Below are 22,877 nucleotides of genomic sequence, written 5' to 3'. Positions count from 1 at the left end.
CACTTCTTCTACAATTTATGCGGTGTTTGAGATTTTCAGATTTTTGTTGTAAAATTACTTGCAAGTAAATCGCAGGAAAATATTTCACTAAATATCAAAAAGCCGCGTTGTTTTTTCACAAAAAATATATTAACAAACATTTGAGAGTAGGGGTGAAAAAAATGCGTCAGACGTTATGCTTCATGTTTGGGTGTTTTTGAGTTTGAGCCAAACAACCTGACAAGAAAACATTAAAATCCCCTGATGACAGAGTTTCAGGATCAGTTGTATTTTCAGAATCAACTTATGCCGCTTCCAACAATTTCTTCTATTCAGTCCGTTATTTCGCTTTCTCTGAAAAAGTTTTTTTAATCAATCTGAATTACTTTGAAAATGATATTGACGTGTAAATAAACCTGCGGCCAAAAACAACTCAGTTTGACGCGACTGATCGAAACTTCCAAGGTTCAGGTTCTGAATTTTTGTCAGCGTGTAACTTTTACGCATAGTGAACCGAAAGAGAAAGGCTTGGAAAACATGTACATAACAAATTCACAAAAGTATTAAATATTCAACATTCAGATAGATATAATTAAAGATTTGCCGCTTTCGAAATTGGCTCTAATTGAACTGAAAATTTTGTTCTTTGCAGATACAAAAAAGACATCGCCATGTTCACTGGCAGCGACAGAATACATCGGCCTGATGTTTCATATTTTCAGGACAATTTTAAGATATCTATGGCTGCCGATTTCTATACTCACATATACTTCGTCGTTGATGAGTGTGATCAAATCATTCCCACTATTAGAGTGGATTGCCCAGGTGTAAAACGGAATGGGTTCCCCCTCTGCTACACAGGTGAGCCGAGCTGTCGCTCCTACGCTTGTAATCAACTTCATGTTACGAGATTTGGTTTTGATTTTCGGTTTTGAACATTGAAACTTCTCGTTTGGCACCAATGACATCTGCCAGTTACGTAACGCTCTCGGAAAGTTACATTCACCGTATATTTCCATATATGGTAATGTTAGTTCTTTCGTCAGCCATTGCCATAAACAGTTGCATCGAACGTCATTATCGTTTATGTACAGCAAAAGCTGGACTTTGTTATCCAGAATTGGCGCAAAAATACCCCGGCTCAAAGTTTGGATGTTGTTCAAATCCAGAATCAGCTCAAACGGACGAACATTTCCATCTTGATAACGAGCTTTGAACTCATCGGAAATAAAGAAGCCTTTTTCAATTAGACTTATTGAATTGTTTGTGAGGTCCAAGACGTAAGCATAGGTAAGACCTGTTAGCGAACCTGCTTCGAGTTTCCGAATCAAGTTATTTTTAACTGTTATTCTTTTAGCACTTGAAGGCAATTTCAAATTCAGAGACGATAGTCTGTTTTCGTCCAGGTATAAATCAGTTAAATATTTAAAATTTGTAAAAGCTTGAGGGGATATTGATCGAATGTTATTAGCACTTAAGTCTAGGGCGGTAAGGTACGATTTTGGGGTGAAGAAGGTTGAGCTTAAATTACCAATTGTAGCCAGTTGATTATGATGTATTTGGAATTCAGTTACAGAATCCGGAATTTTGAAATCAAGTTCTATGATGTTGTTATTCGCCAGAAATAAATAACGCAATCTAGTAAGGTATTTAAAAACAGATTCTTGTATTTTGGATAAATCGTTTGTTTCTAAGTTAATTTTGCTCAAAGTCTTACTATTGTTAAAAGTGGACGGCGTGATTGTTTGAATATAGTTTTTACTCAGGTCGATGTTTACCAACTTGCGGGTTATAAATAATGGTAAATCTCTCAACAGGTTATCGCGTAATTCAAGTGTTTTCAATTCTTTCAGTTTCTCGATAGCAGTACCGTCGACTCGGGAAATTTTGTTGTTATTTAGATAGATTTTCTTAACATTTGGGCAATTTTTAAAAGATGACTCATCAATTTCTCGAATAGAGTTGGCGTCAAGATTGATTTCAAGTCGCGAGGATGAGTAGATATTTGGAATTTGGGTGAAATCGTTGAAAGATAAATCCAAAATTGATAACTTGCGGTTATTTTGTAATAACCTGGCCGGCATATTAACTAAGCTGTTGTTGCTCAACCCCAGCTCTGCTAAATCGGGCAAATCTAGGAAGGGGTTGTTTTCCACCGAGATGTAACCAGAGTCAGAGGCGATTCGCGTTAGTTGGTTCCCACCAATTTCCAATATCATTAAGCTTTTGGGCAAAAATGAGGGAATTTTTATCAGCCTATTAACTGATAAATGCAATTCGCGCAAACTAGCGATAGATTTGAAAACCGAATCACCGATTACAGAAATCCAGTTCCGTTGCAAAAATAGTTGTTCAAGTCGAGTCAACCTTTCGAAAGGGTTTGCAACATCGTCACCCGGTGCTCCGATTGACTTTAGTCTGTTGTCCTGCAAACTTAGAGTTGTCAATGATGGCGGCAAAAATGACGGCACTTGATAAAGAGAATTTCCGTTCATTCGAAGGTCGATCAGTTCTTCTTGCTCATCAAATGCAGAATCGTCCACAGTGTATATTGAGCAATCGTTTAAAATCAAGTGACGCAACTTTTTCAGCCCCCGAAAAGATGAGTTGGATTTCAAAGAATTGATTTTGAAATTTTCGGAAAGATCTAAAACCAGCAGGTTCGCCGGCAATTCTGGAATTTCATATAAATCATTCCGACTTAGCTTCAAGTATTTCAAGTTTCTCAAACTTGATAATGTATTCTTTTTCACGTCATTTATTCCGTTCCCTGATAAGTCAAGGTACTCTAATGAACTTTGCAATCCGTGTAGCAAGTCTTGGTTAATGACAGTTATAAAGTTATCACGTAAATCAAGGTTCTTCAGATTAGGGTACGCTTGGAATTTAAGACTTAGTTTTTCAGCCGAGAGTTTGTTTTCGGCTAATTCTAGCTTTTCGGTTAGAACATCAATATCTGTTGGCAAGGACGTTAGGTTTAAGTTGTTGCATCCAACATCTTTGTCTAAACACTGACAAACTTGCGGGCATGAAGTTTCACTAATGTAAGCCGAATCATAAAAATTAGCAACTAGTAAAAGCAGTAATAAATGGCAACAGAAACTGAAATTAATAACAGTACACATTTTAGTCCAATTTTTGGTCAAAATGGAAGTTTTGGTAAATTTTGGTTAATAATTGCAAGTTTTAAACTAAAAGCTGGAAATTACTAATTGCAAAAAGCTGGAAATTGTGAAGTTTGTTTGTTTGTTTCTTCGAAGACAAAAGCGAGGAAAAGCTTACCTGCGTTTTTTAGAATTTAGGGATTTTGGACGTTAAATTACAGCATTTTTGGCGGAAAAAATCAATAAATGTAATCGCTCAAGACTTCTAATCAAATCTAACGAATTTATCTCAAAATATTGTTTTTACCAATAAAAGACCACTATAAGTATGAATGTAAGGTAATAAACAATTGCAGTTGATTGACAGGTCGCATTTTTTCACACTTTGAGAAAGGGGAATGTAATTATGTATTTTCATCAGTGAGAAAAAAACGAGGGAGGGGGTTTCAAATTAAATTGAAGCAATTGGAAACAAGTGATTAAAACGAATAAGCGCGCGCTTTCGTTAGTGTTCCAATCTGCGTTTTGTGAAGGAAAACAAAAGAGTAAATAACAATAAGCTGAAGCTGTTGAAAAAAGCAAAGCAAAATAAAAATAAAAGAAATAAACAGGAGAAAGGTACACGTTCTTTTATGGCTTGAAATGCCCGTCCTTTTTTGTCTGCGTTAAGTGGAATAACAAATTTGTTTTATTTTTCAATTGCCTTAATTTTGCGTCACACTCCTAAACACATCAAGAGCACACTGCTGTTTAGCGAACACTCCTTGCGAAATATCTAAGCACTGCAGGTAACATTGCTGCTAATATCTATTTGATTGACTTATAATCGCTTTGACCAGTAGCGTTTTCCAGAAAAATTGTTATATAAAACTGTATGTTCGTTTATAGGAGCGATGGAATTTTATTTAAAAATGGAACAAGGCAACGTAATAGAAGAAGGGAGCTTCACGGTAGTGGGTTTTTGATAAGAGCGACGATTATATAGTAAAAGGTTATTATTATCTAAACAATAATATTCCAGTAATAATACCCCAACTAGCATCAAACTGTTCAAAGACGAACAATCAGAAGTAGTAATAATGATCATAATAAAAACCGCATCCGTTTAATGCCGTCAATTTGCGCAAAATACCAAGGGAGGCTCTCATATCTTGCCATAGTTATTGCTGGTTATTTGTTCTTATAATTACTCTGGTATAAAAAGGACTTCAATTATATTTCACAGGGCGAGGCACAAAAACACGCATTAGCTGCTATTTCTTCAGCTAAAAAGCGGCTACTATATGTTATGTATCGCTGGCAATAAATGATATTCAATCCGGGATCGGGATAATTTTTCCAAATAGGGGGAAAACAGGAAAAATAGGATGAGAAAAGAGAAAACATCAGTAAAATGAATCCAGCAAAAGGCAGGCCGTAACAGCAGTTAAGACTCCCCTATTTTTCCATGCTCGCACTGTAGGAAAAATTCACGCTTCGTGATTTCATTGGACTATAAAGCTACTGCAGTTTGCTAAAATTATAATCACCGCGCATAAACACACATCGGTTTGATCAAAATCAGACCTGCACACTCGATCGATTTTCACTCAATTTGTCCAAATTAATCGTCGAATTGTTCTTCATTCACACCTCAAGCACGAAAAACCTCGATTTGATAATATTTTACAATAATCATTTCAACTCATAAAAGAACAGAAACGTGAACATCATTTTCGTATCCAAAAATTTCGTATTTTTATCGGATAGCTCTGAAAAGAAATTGTTCTATTCAAATTTCAAATAATTCGCAGTTCTTATGGCAAAATTTACCCAAAGAATAGTGACTAGTGTAATAAAAAACGACCTCCAGTTCATAACAATTAGAAACTAAAATGGCCAATAGATATGTTCTTCCTTTATATTGTACAAAGACCTCAAAATAGTATTCCTAAGGGATACCTTATTTTCACACTGTACTTTAAAGATAGCTGTGGAATTAGAATTTAAGTTCTATCATTAACAAGCAAATGTTTTCATCTTTTTTATAGACAATGTGACATAAAAATCAAAGAAATTGCTTAACAAAACACCGTATCGCGTGTTGAAAGCCTTTAATGCAAAGATAAAAACCATTTTTTGATTTGATGGCACAATTAAGGCTGCTGCTCTTTTTTTCATCCAACCACTATTTATGAAATGATGACAGACAAGCTGAATTCGCAGTTAAATGACAGGGAACAGATTGGCTTGCAAATATGACCTTAGGCAGTGCTATGGTTGACATGTTTTATTAACATTGAAAATCTTGAAATCTTTCCCGCTTGAGGAAGTATGAAAAAATTTAACGAAAGGCAAATTGCAAGGCAAAATGAAAACGCTTTGAAAAAAGTTAGCTTTAAAATTAACTTTTTTACATATTTTTTATTGGCGATTGTTCGTCAAACACGTCTCCAGTCTGTTGCGTTCAACTAATCCATTCGCCGCAATAGAGTCACTAACTCTGATTGGCCAAACTTCCAAAAAAGGTAATGAGTAATCATTCACTAAAAAATTAGATAAAAGTGCGGGCAAAAGTACTACGTGAGCTGTGTGTGGAAGATAAATCTCATTGTTTTAGCTTCGACATTTTACAGTCAAATTATTGGTTCGCCATTTCTAAGTCGAACCAACTAACAAGGCATTATTGTTCCGACCCCACTTGTGGGGGGAGAAACTATATACCGAAATGGTTTTTTTGTTCAGACAATTTTGGCCGATCGATATATTCATCTTAGAGAAATCTGAGTGGTATCATTAAAAAGCTCGTCCAGCGTAGAGTTAAGAATTAAAAAGATTTTTTTTTAATTTCGTGTTTTTTCCGAGGAGTTATCGTGGTTTAAATTTTTGTGTGAACACATGACATTCGGCATGATTTTGTTCACTTTTAGCCTAATTTTCGTTCAAATTAAGAGTAGGTCTCATGAGTAGGTTTACTATAAAAAAGAAAACTCGAATTCTCTTTGAGAACTGTTTTTTTTTTTTTAGAAAATTTTTCGCATTTTTTTTGTTTTTCGAAGTCACTGGTAGAATAGTCACTTTCCAAGGGAAGATTCCGTTACAGAAGAACCTCATTTACAGTCAACTGAAACCCAATAACTAAGAGTGCAATAGGCTCCTTAATGAACAGTAATTGAACCTATCTTGTGCTTTGAGTGGACAAATAATGGCTGTTCAGAGAATAAAAATAATTTTTCGAATTTCTTTTCGAACATTAACCGAGCTTAATCTTATTTGTATTGAACTCTATGTCATTTTGAGTATTAACAGGACCTCCCTCTTTTCTACTGCAATCAAAGTTAATGTGGATATTAATTTTGGCTTCTAACTATTGGTTTTTATGACTTCGATCGATGCCACGAGTTTTCATAATTTTCTTTAATTTTTGGATATTTTTTGCATTATTTTTTCTTTTGGAGACCTTATACCATTGTCATAAAACTGATAGTTCTCACTTGCTTAAAAAACGTTCAATGAATCATAGAGAAAGTTTTCAGAGAAAAGCTTATGATTCAAATGGCTTAGACAATTTCTTCTCGCACTTTCCTTTTGAGTTTTTGGTTTTTGCCTGTATTTGTTGTAATTTTCATAACCCTAAGGCTTATTGTGATGTCTTATTGATGACTCATGAGTGACAAAAGTCATCCCATCGAGACATAATTTAGCGTGTTCGTTGATTTCTTTTGAAAGTTAATGAATTTAATTCCGCTGATAGTACGTGTTTTTCAAAGAAACTCGTGGTTTTAATATACTTGTTCATATATGTTAATTTTTGATGTCTTTTTTTGAGCGAAGAAGCATCTCATTATTGCTAAAAATGATTGAAGATAGAAAGATTTTACAGAAAAATTCATTTTTTACGGCTGCGGCTCTTTTCTTTCTTTTTTTACTTTGCTGTTTTTGTCTCTTTTTCATTTTATTTGTAGTCGTGAAACTCTGAGAGGCCTCCTAAGCTTCTAATTGGAGTTTGAAAAATTGCTGCTACACAATGCAATCAATCTATAGCGAATAGCCTCGAGGTTTATGATAATCGTTTTCAAAAATTGTTTATTTATTTTTCAGTTTTCGTTGTTCTTTTCTAGAATGATGTTTTTAAGCATATTCGCGTGATAACAATTCCCAATGGTTTTCAAATAAAGAACGAGTGAATTTTTTTAATTGTTCAGTAAAATTTTAGCTGAAAAAGTTAATAATTGAAAGAAGAGAAACAGTATTGAGATAAAACTAATGATTTTAATGGCTTCAATAGTTTGCGTGTTCGCAATCTGTTCGTTTTTTTTTAGCTTTCTACAACTTTACTTCGTTTCTTTGGCTTGGCCTACCTATACAAATACAGCTCTTATTGGTTTTGTAATGACTTTTTTAAATTTATCAAGAAATATTTTTTTGAAGGCTAAGGGTTTTTGAGAGGTAAGAAATTATGAAAACTTTTTAAAATGTTAATTGATTTTTGAAATTTCCTCATTGTTTCTCTTTGTGGACTTATTACATAGTGCCCTTAAAGAAAAATCCCATCTGCTGTGTAGTTGAAGAAGAGTAAACTTGTGTATATAAGGTTTATCTGATCGCATTTTAAAGTTGTTACAATGTGCTGTTAAATTTAGATATTCAGTTTTATTGTAAAAGTTTGACTTGTGGGGGGAGGAACTGTATACTCAAATTGTTTTTTTTCTTCAGGCTATTTTGGCCGCTCAATATATTCATCCTAGAGAAATTTGAGCTGTATCATTAAAAAACTCGTCCAGCGTAGAGTTAAGAATTAAAAAGATTTTTTTTTATTTCTTTTTTTCCAAGGAGTTATCGTGGTTTAAATTTTTGTGTAATCATGGGACATTTGGCATGATTTTGTTCACCTTTAGTCTAATTTCCGTTCAAATTACGCTTCTTGTCTATAAAAATATCAATTCAAGACTACGTTTCACGCTCCTAAATTAAACATTTTTTCATTCCTAATCGACGAAAGGCGACAAAAATGCTAGTTTTGGTCTCATGAGTAAGTTTACTAAAAAATAAAACTCAATTTCTCCTCTTTGAGAACTGTTTTTTAAGAAAATTTTTCGCATTTTTTTGTTTTTGGAAGTCACTTGTGGACTAGTCAGTTTCCAAGGGAAGATTTGGTTACAGACAAACCTCATTTACAGTCAACTGAAACCCAATTAACAAAAAATTTGTTTTGAAGGTATTGCGCTTGTTCTCCTTTGGCTTATACTCTGACTTTTTGTAATTTTTAATAAAATTTTGATATTTGTTTTGAGATTTTTTAAGTCTTATAGCATAGACTCATTGACTAAGAGTGCAATAGGCTCCTTAATGAAGAGCAAATGAACCTATCTTGACCTTTGAGTGGATAGCTAATTGCTGTTAAGACAATAAAAACAATTTTTCGAATTTCTTTTTGAACATTAACCGATCTCAATCCTATTTGTCTTGAACTCTATGTCATTTTGAATAATGACAGGAGCTCCCTTCTCATTATTTCTCTTTGTGGACTTATTACATAGTACCATTAAGGAAAATTCTCATCTGCTGTGTAGTTAAAAAAAGAAAACTTGTGTAGCTAAGGTTTTATCTGATTGCATTTTGACATTGTTACAAGGTGCTGTTAAATTTAGATATTCAGTTTTGCCGTAAAAATTTTGTTTTTGTTGAATTTGTTGTTCAAATTTTTTCTTATAGTCTTTTTAATGGCAGTTTTTGTTTTAATGAGGCATGGCATTAGGTATTTCAATTAGTAGTTTTGGTGTCGATTGATTATTCTAACTGAAACATATATTTTTGATTATCTCTTCATCTGATTGACAGTTAACTCAAAAATGTAGATGAGCTTGTTTCGGAACGTCATGTGCAAACGCACATTAACGAGCTTTCTTTTTGTTCATAAAAACCAAAACAAGAAAAAAAATTTACAGCAGTAGACTGGATTATCGCAATATTTGAAAAAGCTAAAGGATACTTTCTTTGCGTGTTTATTCTTTATGAAAATTGTCTCTGCTGTAATTTTTTTCCCTGTGCTGCTAATTTCATTTACAAAATATTTTGAATTTAATAACAATACTCTTAAAATAAGCTGCGATAACATATACATTATATCAGAATTTAAATCATATTGAGTAAAGTCAGTAGTATACTGAAATGCGAGAATTGTCACAGGGGGGACGTCCCTCTGTGACGAATTGAGCATAACGTTTTGTCACGCGTGGGGACGTCCCCTCATGACGAATCGTGCGGTACATTTTTGAGGCGAAAAAATTTTGTCTCTCAGTTTTGCCGGAGTGACAAATACTTGAAAAAATTTTTGACAAGTTTTATGTAATATATCGACAGTAAAACGAAATGGAGTCAAATTTTGGTGGTTTTGATCCAACATCTGTTTTTAAATTCATAGTTTTATTGACTATATGTTATTCCAGATTAGTGAGTGTGGGCAGATTAGAAAACCAATAAAATTTAAGTGCCAGGGCTCCAGATTGAGAATTACTTTGTCTGATATGAAATTTGCAGCGTCAGAGGTGAAAAGAGTGCAACTTTGCAGAGAAAAAGGCAGAAATATTTGTATGCAATGGACTAAATATATTTGTATGCAATGGACTAAATCTGTGTTTAATTTCAAACTACAATGAAAGCAACATTTCAATTTCAACTGGAACAATGTGTGGTGAGACGAAGAATAGAAAAAAGGTTAGGCTATATAACACGGAACAAAAAAACCTAACAAAAAAATTAATTTTCACACTAGAAGAACTCAAATAAAAGAAATAATGGCCTCAAGTTTTATAAGTTGACATCAATGTTTCGTTTCGTTGGAGCAAAGCAGAGGCTCACTGTTGGCGTCTAACGATTGCTGGCTATTAAGGAAACTTCCGTTACCTCGGGAGTTGAGGGAGTTGGCGTTGAGTCTGGTAGAGGGGAAATTGGCCAAGTTGTAATTTTTGGACTTTCGGGGCTGGTTGGAATCCACTAAAAATGATTGATGGTTTTTAGGTCCCTCCAATAGCCCTCCTAAATTTCGTATAGAGGAATCTCTTTAATATCACAGTCATAAAGAATTTTCTTTACAATTTCATCTATCGTCTCAGGATTGAACACAATTTCTCTTACTTAGCCAGTAACATGATTGATCAAGCACTGTGCTCATTTCATCAGCGCCTTTTCAATTTTGACTGTTTGGATTTAGTCAAAAACTACAAATAATAATGCAATTTGGTTAATTCTAATCCACTCATTGTCCCGCAACTCTTGATAAGCAATAACGACTTTTTCTTTTTTGTAAGTTTCATATGCTTTTGTTCTCAAATCGGGATTGGCATCTTCTTTCAAAATGATTGCCACCGGAAACTTATTCAAACTTTGAAGACAAAATTGCATTTAAAGAATTGTTTTTCAAATCGTGGAAACTTTTTTTTGAGATTTTTCTTGATAAGCGAAAGATAAAACAATTTGTTCTAAAATTAAAGAATTGAGTACCAATCTATATAACCTGTGCTATGATAGCTTTTTCCACTTTGTGGCTGCGATTTGAAGTCAAGTTTTGAAATTATATAAGTTGTTAACAATAGAGAAGAAAATGAAAAAGAATTCAAGAAAGACTGTGCAAAGATTTGGATTTTAAGAGCAAGCAAACAGTACGCAGGAGTTGAAGGAAATGATTATTTGGGTTGGATTGTTTTTGCTACATGTTCTGGCGTGCTGCTTCCTATAATAGCTCAAAACCATAATTGTCACGTAGAATTTAATAGTTGGATGTATTTGCCTTATATCATAGCCAATCAGAAAGCAACAATTTTTTTAAATTTAAACTTATGTCTAGTAATGCGAAAGGAGAGTTACTACAGAAAGCGTTGTTCAATGTCTTATTGTAACCAATTGGAAATTCGTGGACGAACAAAAACCATGTTCAGTTAGCATTGCGATTATTGGTTTGTAAACGTTAACATTATAAAAATTAAATTTTGATCAGTTAGTCTGTCACTATTGTTAGAATGACAAAATCTTTTTCCCTCGTTGTTTAAAGATTGTTAATAAATGATTTAAAATGTTCAGAGAAAAGCGTTAAAAATTTTGTTTGGTTGCAGTTTGGTAAGTAAAAAAACGCTTGGCATGCGTTTTGATCACCCAGTTGTTTGTGGAAACTGTTTGAAAAACATTCACAAGAGATACTTATCCATATCCACATCTTATCCTGAAAAATCAGTAAGATTGAACTTTTTCTTGGCAGCAAGTGAAAACTTTAGTGAGTTGGACTGTTTTGATCACGAAACTGCTCTAAAGTTGCGTCCGTATGGAGGTCTAATTGGCATCCAAAATTGGTTTCTCGACAAGTAACTGAAACTATCAAACATTTTACGTTTGCACGCTATTTCACACGACGCAGGTGGTTTCATATACAAAATATATGAGCAAAGACCTGGTTGTTTTTATGACTTCCGTAAGAAAGCAGCAACTGTTCTAGCGGACATTTGTCGGGAATATTTTTTTTCTCATAAATAAAGATTTTTCATCCGTCAATTTTTCACTTATTGGAATGCTGAGCAGCAAAGCGGTTGTGTTAGACGCTGAAGGATTTCGTCACAGAAGAGAAAAATTTATTGTTAAAGAGTTTTAAATTTGTACTGAGGACTATCTTGACTGCGTGTCATTTTCACCGCCAACAAGTTATAGTAGTATCCACACCAAAAGACCAATCTTTGAAAAAACAGCGGTGAATACGGCATTATGATTCACTTTAATAAAAACTACTCCTCTATTTCCTAAAAAATTGAAGAAATAAGGCGGAAATTTGTAAATCTCATATTACTATTATTTTTTTAAAACTGATATTGAAGAAGCTTAAGGCATAATAGCCTAATAACGATAAATACTTAAACTTGTAGCTGCTTAGGAGGTCAATTTTACATGAAATTGCTGTTACCAAGTCAGAAAACTAAACATTATCAACAAAAACAGGCAGAACTCAAAGTCGCATGAACAATTTTAAGCAGATTCTGTTGCATCCAAGAAAAGATTTAACTTCGCTCAAATTATTAGTTAAGTTCATTGGACTTCGTTTGTACATGAATATGATTGGTCAATAATTGAAGCTTCGTTTGGATTCATTCTGGTCTGTAACTTTGTCAAATATGTAACAATATATGCAGCACCCCATTACAATCCGAATTATTATTACAATCCGAACTAATTCACAACTAGACCGAAACTGGTCCTTCCGTTGCTGTTTCTCCACTACTATTAATATTGTTCCAAAATTTATCGGAATAACAAATTTGACCAAAAAGTCATTATATCAAACAAAAATGACAATTTTAAGATACTACCTTATGTATCAACTAAAAAAAATAGACATTTTTTCAATATATCCACCAATATCGAAAAATAATGATAAAATTTAGACTCAGATATGAGGCCACAAAAAGATGCTCAAAATGTGGCCTTGCTTAAAAGTGAATTAAAAATTTACGAAAGAATTTTCGGAGCTGTAAAAACCATGAGATTTACTCATTAAACACAACATTGTTGCTCTGGACCCTATTGGCACCCAAATGAAGCTGTTCTTAATTGATCTTTTAAAAGAAAAAAAGATTTTCTTTTGATTGGGATGTAAAAAACTGCAAAAGATAATTTCACAAAAGACAGTCCCAAAAAAACCATTAGAAACATTTTTCAATGCAATAAAAAAGATGAGACCAAAACTGGCCTTGCTATCGAGGTACGGCTGTTAAGAAACTCATTTCTTGAATAAGTTTGGATAACAGTTTCTCGGCTAACGAAATTTTTAATAAACGAAAAAACTATGCATTTTTTCCTATTTTTGCGATTACTTACATGCTCGGAAAACAGCAACATTAAAAAAATTCTTTAAAACTTGGAATTTTGCTCTTGACAAGCTTTCTATTGATACCACTCACAGTCCTGTAAGATAAATATATCGATCGGCGGAAATTGACTGAAAAAAAAACAAAAAACCAGTTGAGCATATAGTTCCTTCAACCACTAAAGCGGGTCGGAACAGAGATACGATTGAAATTCAAAAACAAAAGTGAAAGTTAATGATAATGCTTTAGAAGTTTTGCAAAGTAAATAAACCACAAAACAAAACAAACAAAAAATCAAATAATAAGAAAACAAATATAGGTTACAAAAAACTTCTGAGTTCATTAAAAAAATGTTAAGAGCAAAATTAATCAATCTAAATTCTAGGTCACAAGAAATGAGAATAATTCGTTTTTATTGAAACTAAACAACAGGTAGACAAAAAATAACAAAAAGTGCAAACTTGTATAAATTTTTAATTTTTTTCAAGAACAATTTCTTTCAAAGTCATGAAGACCATTAGCTATCAATTGATTTCATTAAATATCTTCATCCAAAAAGCTACGAGGCATTGATTTTTACTTCAATGGAAAGAAGATGCGACTTGTCTTTGCTGAGACCAGTGTACATGGTTAGGGATATGATAAATGGTTGCAAAGCAAAATTCATTGTTTTCTTTAAAAAAACACTTACTATTAAAAGTCATAACACTAAACTTCAATAAAAAATAGAAAGCTTAAATTTAGTTTTATGGGAAGCCAATTATAGCTGTCATCAGTTATATCACTGTTACCTAGTTGAGACCTGGAATTATTAAAAGACTGTCCTCGACAGATTTAAGGTATGAAAAGACTGTCCTCGACAGATGTTGAGTATGAAAAGAATTTGTCTGGACCCAATGTGATGTCATATTGGCCGCTCAGTACATTTATCCGAGAGAAATTTGAGTGATATCATGAAAAAACTCGTCCAGCGTAGAGTTAAGAATTAAAAAGATTTTTTTTAATTTCTTTTTTTTCAAGGAGTTATTGTGGTTTAAATTTTTGTGTAATCATGGGACATTTGGCATGATTTTGTTCACTTTTAGTCTAATTTCCGTTCAAATTAAGATTCTTGTCTATAAAAATATCAATTCAAGACTACGTTTCACGCTCCTAAATGAAACATTTTTTCATTCCTAATCGACGAAAGGCGACAAAAATGCTAGTTTGGGTCTCATGAGTATGTATACTATAAAAAAGAAAATTCGAATTCTCTTTGAGAACTGTTTTTTTAGAAATTTTTTCGCATTTTTTTTTGTTTTTCGATGTCACTTGTAAACTAGTCAGTTTCCAAGGGAAGAATCGGTTACAGACAAACCTCATTTACAGTCAACTGAAACCCAATGAATAAAAAACTTGTTTTCAAGGGATTGCACTTGTTCTCCTTTGGCTTATACTCTGACTTTTTGTAATTTTTAATAAAATTTTGATATTCGTTTTGAGATTTTAAAAAATTTTTTAAGTCCTATAGCATAGACTCATTGACTAAGAGTGCAATTGGCTCCCTAATGAAGAGCAAATGAACCTATCTTGTGCTTTGAGTGGACAGCTAATGGCTCTTAAGACAATAAAAACAATTTTTCGAATTTCTTTTTGAACATTAACAGATCTTAATCCTATTTGTCTTGAACTCTATGTCATTTTGAATATTGACAGGAGCTCTCTCCTCATTATTTCTCTTTGTGGACTTATTACATAGTACCATTAAGGAAAATTCTCATCTGCTGTGTAGTTAAAAAAAGAAAACTTGTGTAGCTAAGGATTTATCTGATTGCATTTTGACATTGTTAAAAGGTGCTGTTGAATTTAGATATTCAGTTTTGCCGTAAAAATTTTGTTTTTGCCGAATTTGTTGTCAAATTTTTTACTTATAGTCTTTTTAATGGCAGTTCTTGTTTTAATGAGGCATGGCATTAAGTATTTCAATTAGTAGTTTTGGTGTTGATTGATTATTCTAACTGAAACATATATTTTCGATTATCTCTTCATCTGATTGACAGTTAACTCAAAAATGTAGATGAGCTTGTTTCGGAACGTCATGTGCAAACGCACATTAACGAGCTTTCTTTTTGTTCATAAAAACCAAAACAAGAAAAAAAATTTACAGCAGTAGACTGGATTATCGCAATATTTGAAAAAGCTAAAAGATACTTTCTTTGCGTGTTTATTCTTTATGAAAATTGTCTCTGCTGTAAATTTTTCCCTGTTCTGCTATTTTCATTTACAAAAATATTTTGAATTTAATAACAATACACTTAGAATAAGCTGCGATAACATAAACATTAGATCAGAATTTAAATCATATTGAGTAAAGTCAGTAGTATACTGAAATGCGCGAATTGTCACAGGGGGGACGTCCCTCTGGGACGAATTGAGCATAACGTTTTGTCACGCGTGGGGACGTCCCTCCGTGACGAATCGTGCGGTACATTTTTGAGGCGAAAAAGTTTTGTCTCTCAGTTTTGCCGGAGAGACAAATTTTTGCCGGTGACAAAAACTTGCCGGTGAAAAATTTCTCAAATTTGTGGGGGACAAAAAATTTTTGTCAATTTTGTTCGGCGAGAAAAATTTGTAAAATTTTTGCAAAATTTGTTTGGTTGGCAAATTTTATGATATTTCCAGCTATTTTGTGCGGGACATAAAAACTTCTTAAAATTCCATAGATTTGCGGATTTATTGAAAAATTTGCAATTTCTTGGGGTCCATTAACTTGATTTTGAATCTTAAAAACTCTTAAACCCTTTCCTAGTTAAAAAGGCTATTCAAGGGTTTTTCAAAAGACATATAAGTGACCTAAATTTTTTTTATTTCAATCTCTTGACAAGTTTTATGTAATATATCGACATTAAAACGAAATGGAGTCAAATTTTGGTGGTTTTGATCCAAATTCATAGTTTTATTGACTATATGTTATTCCAGATTAGTGAGTGTGGGCAGATTAGAAAACCAATAAAACTTAAGTGCCAGGGCTCCAGATTGAGAATTACTTTGTCTGATATGAAATTTGCAGCGTCAGAGGTGAAAAGATTGCAACTTTGCAGAGAAAAAGGCAGAAATATTTGTATGCAATGGACTAAATAAATGTTCAAAACTATATGAAATGATCCAAAAGGTACTGAAAACTAGTTTGAAAGTGTGCAGTAAAGCAATTCATAAACCACGTTTAAATGACGAGAGAGTTACAATCGAGAAAAAACTTTGTGTCTCTTTAGACTAAAAACTGTTACATTTAGACAATTTTATTCAAAATAATTCCACAAAAAGCAATTCCATTATGCACAAATTGTTTTGCATTGTGAATGACAACAAATGTAGGCCAGTAATTTGTTTAACACAAGGTGTTTGAGCATTAATGCAAATTTGATCACGTAATATAAAGTAAAAGTTTGTAATTGGTTTGCCGAGTTTTTGGAATTATTGTGTCTACTACATTTGCAACATGTGTCTTTTTATACCATAAGCAATTCAGTGTAGTCGTTTCAAATACTCTGATTTGTCAGTCAAGTTTAAGCTTTATTACCGTCCTGCACAGGTTTGAAACCGTGTTGTTTTATTATCAAAGACAAGATGAGGGCTTCTTTTATTACCATAAGCAATTCAGTGTGGTCGTCTCAGCTTCTTTCATTGGTCAGTCGAGTTTGAGCTCTATTCCCGTCTCGCACATGTTCCAACACGTGTTGTTTTTTTTATCGAAGACAAGGTGAGGTCACAAAAATGAATTGGTGTTTAAAAAGAAAGTAGTATGTCGTCGACTCAAGATTACTTTGATTTTTATCACGATATCGCATGTTCAATAGAATGTGTTTAATGTTTACTGTGTTTACTTTAAAACTACAATGGAAGCAACATTTCAATTTCAACTGGAACAATGTGCGGTGAGACGAAAAATAGAAAAAATGTTAGGCTATATAACACGGAACAAGAAACCCTAACAAAAAATTTCCACAATAGAAGAATTCAAACAAAAGAAGCAATGGCTTCAAGTTTTAGAAGTTGACATCAATGTTTCGTTTCTTTGGAGCAAAGCAGAGGCTCACTTTTTGGGTCTCACGACTGCTGGCAATTAAGGAAACTTCCGCTACCTCGGGAGTTGAGGGAGTTGGCGTTGAGTCTGGTAGAGGAGAATTTGGCCAAGTTGTAATTTTCGGACTTTCGGGGCTGGTTGGAATCCACCAAAACTGATTGATGGTTTTTAGGTCTCTTAATAGCCCTCCTAAATTTCGTACAGAAGAATCGCTTTGATATCACAGTCATAAAGAATTTTCCTCAGAATTTCATCTATTGTCTCTGGATTGAACACAATTTCTCTTACGTAGCCGGTAACATGATTGATCAAGTACTGTGCTCATTTCATCAGCGCCTTTTCAAATTTGACTGATTGGATTTGGTCAAAAACTACAATTGGTAATGCAATTTGGTTTATTCTAATCCACTCATTGTCCGGCAACTCTTGATAAGCAATAACAATTTTTGTTTTTGTAAGTTTCATATGCTTTTGTTCTCAAATCGGGATTGGCATCTTCTTTCAAAATGATTGCCAACGGAGACCACCAATATCGAAATAAAAATTTGATAAAAATTAGACCCAGATTTGAGGCCACAAAAAGATGCTCAAAATGTGGCCTTACTTAAAAGTCAATTAAAAATTTACGAAAAAATTGTCGGAGCCATAAAAACCATGAGATTTACTCATTAAACACAACATTGTTTCTCTGGACCCTATTGGCACATAAATGAAACTGTTCTTAATTGATCTTTTAAAAGCAAAAAAGACTTTCTTTAGATTGGGATGTAAAAAACTGCAAAAGATAAATTCACAAAGGACAGTCCCAAAAAAACCATTAGAAAACTGGCCTTGCTATCGCTGTACGGCTGTTAAGAAACTCATTTCTTGAATAAATTTGGATAACAGTTTCTCGGCAAACAAAAATTTTAATAAACGAACAAAAGTATGCATTTTTTTCTATTTTTGGTTCACTTACAAGCTCGGAAAACAGCATATTTCGAAAAATTCTTTCAAACTTGGAATTCTTTTCTTGACAAGCTTTCTATTGATACCACGCACAGTCCTGTAAGATAAATATATCAATCGGCGGAAATTGATAGAAAAAAAACAAAAAAACCAGTTGAGTATGTAGTTTCTTCAACCATTAAAGCGGGTCGGAACAAAGATACGATTGAAACTCAAAAACAAAAAAGAAAGTTAATGACAATGCTTTAGAAGTTTTGCAAAGTAAAAAAACCACAAAACAAAAAAAAACAAAAAATCAAATAATAAGAAAACAAATATAAGTTACAAAAAACTTCCGAGTTCATTAAAAAAATGTTAAGAGCAAAATTAATCAATCCAAATTCTAGGTCACAAGAAATGAGAATAATTTGTTTTTATTGAAACTAAACAACAGGTAGACAAATAATAACAAATGTGCAAACTTATATTAAATTTTGAATTTTTTTAGAACAATTTATTTCAAAGTCTTGATGACCATTAGCTATTAACTGATGTCATTAAATACATTCATCCAAAAAGCTACGAGGCATTGATTTTTACTTCAATGGAAAGAAGATGCGACTTGTCTTTGCTGAGACCAGTCGACGTGGTTAGGGATAAGATAAATGGATGCAAAGCTAAGTGTTTCCATTGTTTTTTTTAAAAAACACTTACTATTAAAAGCCAAAAGACTAAGCTTCAATAAAAAATAGACAGCTTAAATTTAATTTATGGGAAGCCAATTATAGCTGTCATCAGTTATATCACTGTTCCCTAGTCGAGACCTGGAGTTATTAAAAGACTGCCCTCGACCGATTTAAGGTATGAAAAGACTGTCCTCGACAGATATTGGGTATGAAAAGAATTTGTCTGGACCCAATGTGATGTCCTGGGCTTCGGGTGGAACTAAAACAACCGTCCTAGAATTTGGCTAGAACTAAAACATACGTCCTGGAATTTGGCTGGACAATAAAGGTGTTCTTGGAGTTTGGCTGGACAGTAAAAGGGTCCTGGAATTTGGCTGGACAATATAACTTGTCCTGGAATTACGCTCGCGACCGTTATAAGGACTGGTTTTGAATTTCCTTCAAAGTTAAGGACATATAGCGCAATCGGTTGAGCATAGGGTAAGATTGGAGAAATTCACGAGATCGAACCCAGACGTTGTCGGATTTTTTTAGTTTGCCTCATTTTTGCACATGAAAAGAATTTGGCTGGAAATATGGAAAGAATTAGCCCCGAATTTAACTAGTGTCCTCCTCTATGTAATTTAATTCAATATTTAACCCCCTACCTGGATTTAATAGGTCTTTTCATGAATTCCAGGTCTCGACTAGGGTTCTAAAACTGCACACTAAACTGAATACGGGAGGAACAGGTTTTAGTAAAATCCTTGAACCTCATTCGCTTATATATAAGATCTGTCAGTAATTGAGATCTGATTTTAAACTTTTCCATTTGTAATAAAAATAAAACAGAAAACTACTTGAAAAATAATTTGAAGAAAACGGCGCCACAAAACGACCCGAATCATAATTGGATCGGAAAATTCCATGAATAGATCAGACCTAAGACTGCAAATGTTGCCAGACCGTTAAAAACAGACAAATATTCAAAGCGAAAGAGATAAAATGACAAAAGATAACATGTGAAAAATTATTGATTAATTTTAAACAATTACCGAGTTAGATTAGCAAAAAAAGCGTCAACAAAACCATTAAAAAAAACTTCCATCTGCTGTGTAGTTGAAGAAGAGTAAACTTTTGTAGATAAGGTTTATCTGATCGAATTATAAAGTTGTTACAATGAGCTGTTAAATTTATATATTCAGTTTTGCCGTAAAAGTTTGACTTGTGGGGGGAGGAACTATATACTCAAATGTTTTTTTGTTAATTCTATTTTGACCGCTCAGTATATTCATCTTCGTGGTTTAAATTGTTGTGTAATCATAGGACATGTGGCATGATTTTGTTCACTTTTAGTCTAATTTCCGTAGAAATTAAGATTCTTGTCTATAAAAATATCAATTCAAGACTACGTTTCACGCTCCTAAATGAAACATTTTTTCATTCGTAATCGACGAAAGGCGACAAAAATGCTAGTTTTGGTCTCATGAGTAGGTTTACTATAAAAAAGAAAACTAGAATTCTCTTTGAGAACTGTTTTTTTAAAAAATTTTTTGCATTTTTTTTTGTTTTTCGATGTCACTTGTCGACTAGTCAGTTTCCAAGGGAAGATTCGGTTACAGACAAACCTCATTTACAGTCAACTGAAACTCAATGAACAAAAAATTTGTTTTCAAAGGATTGCACTTGTTCTCCTTTGGCTTATACTCTGACTTTTTGTAATTTTTAATAAAATTTTGATATTCGTTTTGAGATTTTAATAAATTTTTTAAGTCCTATAGCATAGACTCATTGACTAAGAGTGCAATTGGCTCCTTAATGAAGAGCAAATGAACTTATCTTGTGCTTTGAGTGGAGAGCTAATGGCTGTTAAGACAATAAAAACAATTTTTCGAATTTCTTTTTGAACATTAACCGATCTTAATCCTATTTGTCTTGAACTCTATGTCATTTTGAACATTGACAGGAGCTCCCTCCTCATTATTTCTTTTAGTGGACTTATTTTATAGTACCATCTACTGTGTAGTTAAAAAAGAAAACTTGTGTAGCTAAGGTTTTATCTGATTGCATTTTGACATTGTTACAAGGTGCTGTTAAATTTAGATATTCAGTTTTGCTGTAAAAATTTTGTTTTTGCCGAATTTGTTGTCAAATTTTGTTTCTTATAGTCTTTTTAATGGCAGTTCTTGTTTTAATGAGGCATGGCATTAAGTATTTCAATTAGTAGTTTTGGTGTTGATTGATTATTCTAACTGAAACATATATTTTCGATTATCTCTTCATCTGGTTGACAGTTATCTCAAAAATGTAGATGAGCTTGGTTCGGAACATCAAGTGCAAACGGACATTAACGAGCTTTCTTTTTGTTCATAAAAACCAAAACAAGAAAAAAAATAGAAAAAAAGTAGACTGGATTATCGCAATAATTGAAAAAGCTAAAAGATACTTTCTTTGCGTGTTTATTCCTTATGAAAATTATCTCTGCTGTAAATTTTTTCCCTGTTCTGCTATTTTCATTTACAAAAGTATTTTGAAATTAATAACAATTTTTTTAAAATAAGCTGCGATAACATATACAATATATCAGATTTTAGATCATATTGAGTAAAGTCAGTAGGATACTGAAATGCGCGAATTGTCACAGGGGGACGTCCCTCTGTGACGAATTGAGCATAACGTTTTGTCACGCGTGGGGACGTCCCCCCGTGACAAATCGTGTGGTACATTTTTGAGGCCAAAAGATTTTGTCCCTGAGTTTTGCCGGAGAGACAAATTTCTGCCGGTGACAAAAATTCTGAAAAATTTCTCAAATTTGTGGAGGACAAAAACTTTTTGTCAATTTTGTTCGGCGAGAAAAACTTGTGAAATTTTTGCAAAATTTGTTTGGTTGGCAAATTTTATGATATTTCCAGCTATTTTGTGCGGGACATAAAAACTTTTTAAAATTTCATAGATTTGCGGAGTTATTGAAAAAATTGCAATTTCTTGGGGTCCATTAACTTGACTTTGAATCTTAAAAACTCTTAAACCTTTTCTTAGTTAAAAAGGCTATTCAAGGGTTTTCAAAAGACATATAAGTGACATAAATTTTGTTTATTTCAGTCTCTTGACAAGTTTTATGTAATATATCGACATTAAAACGAAATGGAGTCAAATTTTGGTGGTTTTGATCCAACATCTGGTTTTAAACACATAGTTTTATTGACTATATGTTATTCAAGATTAGTGAGTGTGGGCAGATTAGAAAACCAATAAAGTTTAAGTGCCAGGGCTCCAGGTTGAGAATTACTTTGTCTGATATGAAATTTGCAGCGTCAGAGGTGAAAAGATTGCAACTTTGCAGAGAAAAAGGCAGAAATATTTGTATGCAATGGACTAAATAAATGTTCAAAACTATATGAAATGATCCAAAAGGTACTGAAAACTAGTTTGAAAGTGTGCAGTAAAGCAATTCATAAACCACGTTTAAATGACGAGAGAGTTACAATCGAGAAAAAACTTTGTGTCTCTTTAGACTAAAAACTGTTACATTTAGACAATTTTATTCAAAATAATTCCAAAAAAAGCAATTCCATTATGCACAAATTGTTTTGCATTGTGAATGACAACAAATGTAGGCCAGTAATTTGTTTAAAACAAGGTGTTTGAGGGTTAATGCAAATTTGATCACGTAATATAAAGTAAAATTTGTAATGGGTTTGCCGAGTTTTTGGAATTATTGTGTCTACTACATTTGCAACATGTGTCTTTTTATACCATAAGTAATTCAGTGTAGGCGTTTCAAATACTCCGATTTTTCAATCAAATTTAGGCTTTTTTACCGCCTTGCACAGGTTTGAAATCGTGTTGTTTTATTATCAAGGACAAGGTGAGGTCTCTTTTATTACCATATGCAATTCAGTGTGGTCGTCTCAGCTTCTTCCAATGTTCAGTCGAATTTAAGCTCGACTCCCGTCTCGCACATGTTCCAACACTTGTTGTTTTATTATCGAAGACAAGGAGAGGTCACAAAAATGAATTGGTGTTTAAAAAGAAAGTAGTACGTCGTCGACTCAAGATTACTTTGATTTTATCTCGATATCGCATGTTCAATAGAATGTGTTTAATGTTTACTGTGTTTAATTTAAAACTACAATGAAAGCAACATTTCAATTTCAACTGGAACAATGTGCGTTGAGACGAAAAATAGAAAAAATGTTAGGCTATATAACACGGAACAAAAAACCCTAACAAAAAAATTTCCACAATAGAAGAATTCAAACATAAGAAGCAATGGCTTCAAGTTTTAGAAGTTGACATCAATGTTTCGTTT

At 33.1% G+C, this 22,877-nt stretch overlaps 1 protein-coding gene across 1 annotated transcript in view; it reads right to left on the bottom strand.

Moving 5' to 3' along the window:
• The window catches only part of LOC142344656 (uncharacterized), a 75,461-nt gene extending 70,956 nt beyond the window's left edge, over positions 1-4,505 (bottom strand). The window contains exon 1 of the mRNA XM_075396481.1: positions 744-4,505. Within this exon, the coding sequence (XP_075252596.1) occupies positions 744-3,104 (2,361 nt within the window). The 5' untranslated portion in view covers positions 3,105-4,505. The remainder of the gene's footprint in view (positions 1-743) is intronic.
• Between the last annotated feature and the right edge of the window lie 18,372 nt (positions 4,506-22,877).

The sequence above is a fragment of the Convolutriloba macropyga genome, chromosome 8 (assembly GCF_964194025.1).
Source record: "Convolutriloba macropyga chromosome 8, txConMacr16.3, whole genome shotgun sequence".
In the NCBI taxonomy this organism is placed as follows: Eukaryota; Metazoa; Xenacoelomorpha; order Acoela; family Convolutidae; genus Convolutriloba; species Convolutriloba macropyga.
Note: the sequence above shows the minus strand (reverse complement) of the source record. Positions and strands in the feature narration are given on the sequence as shown.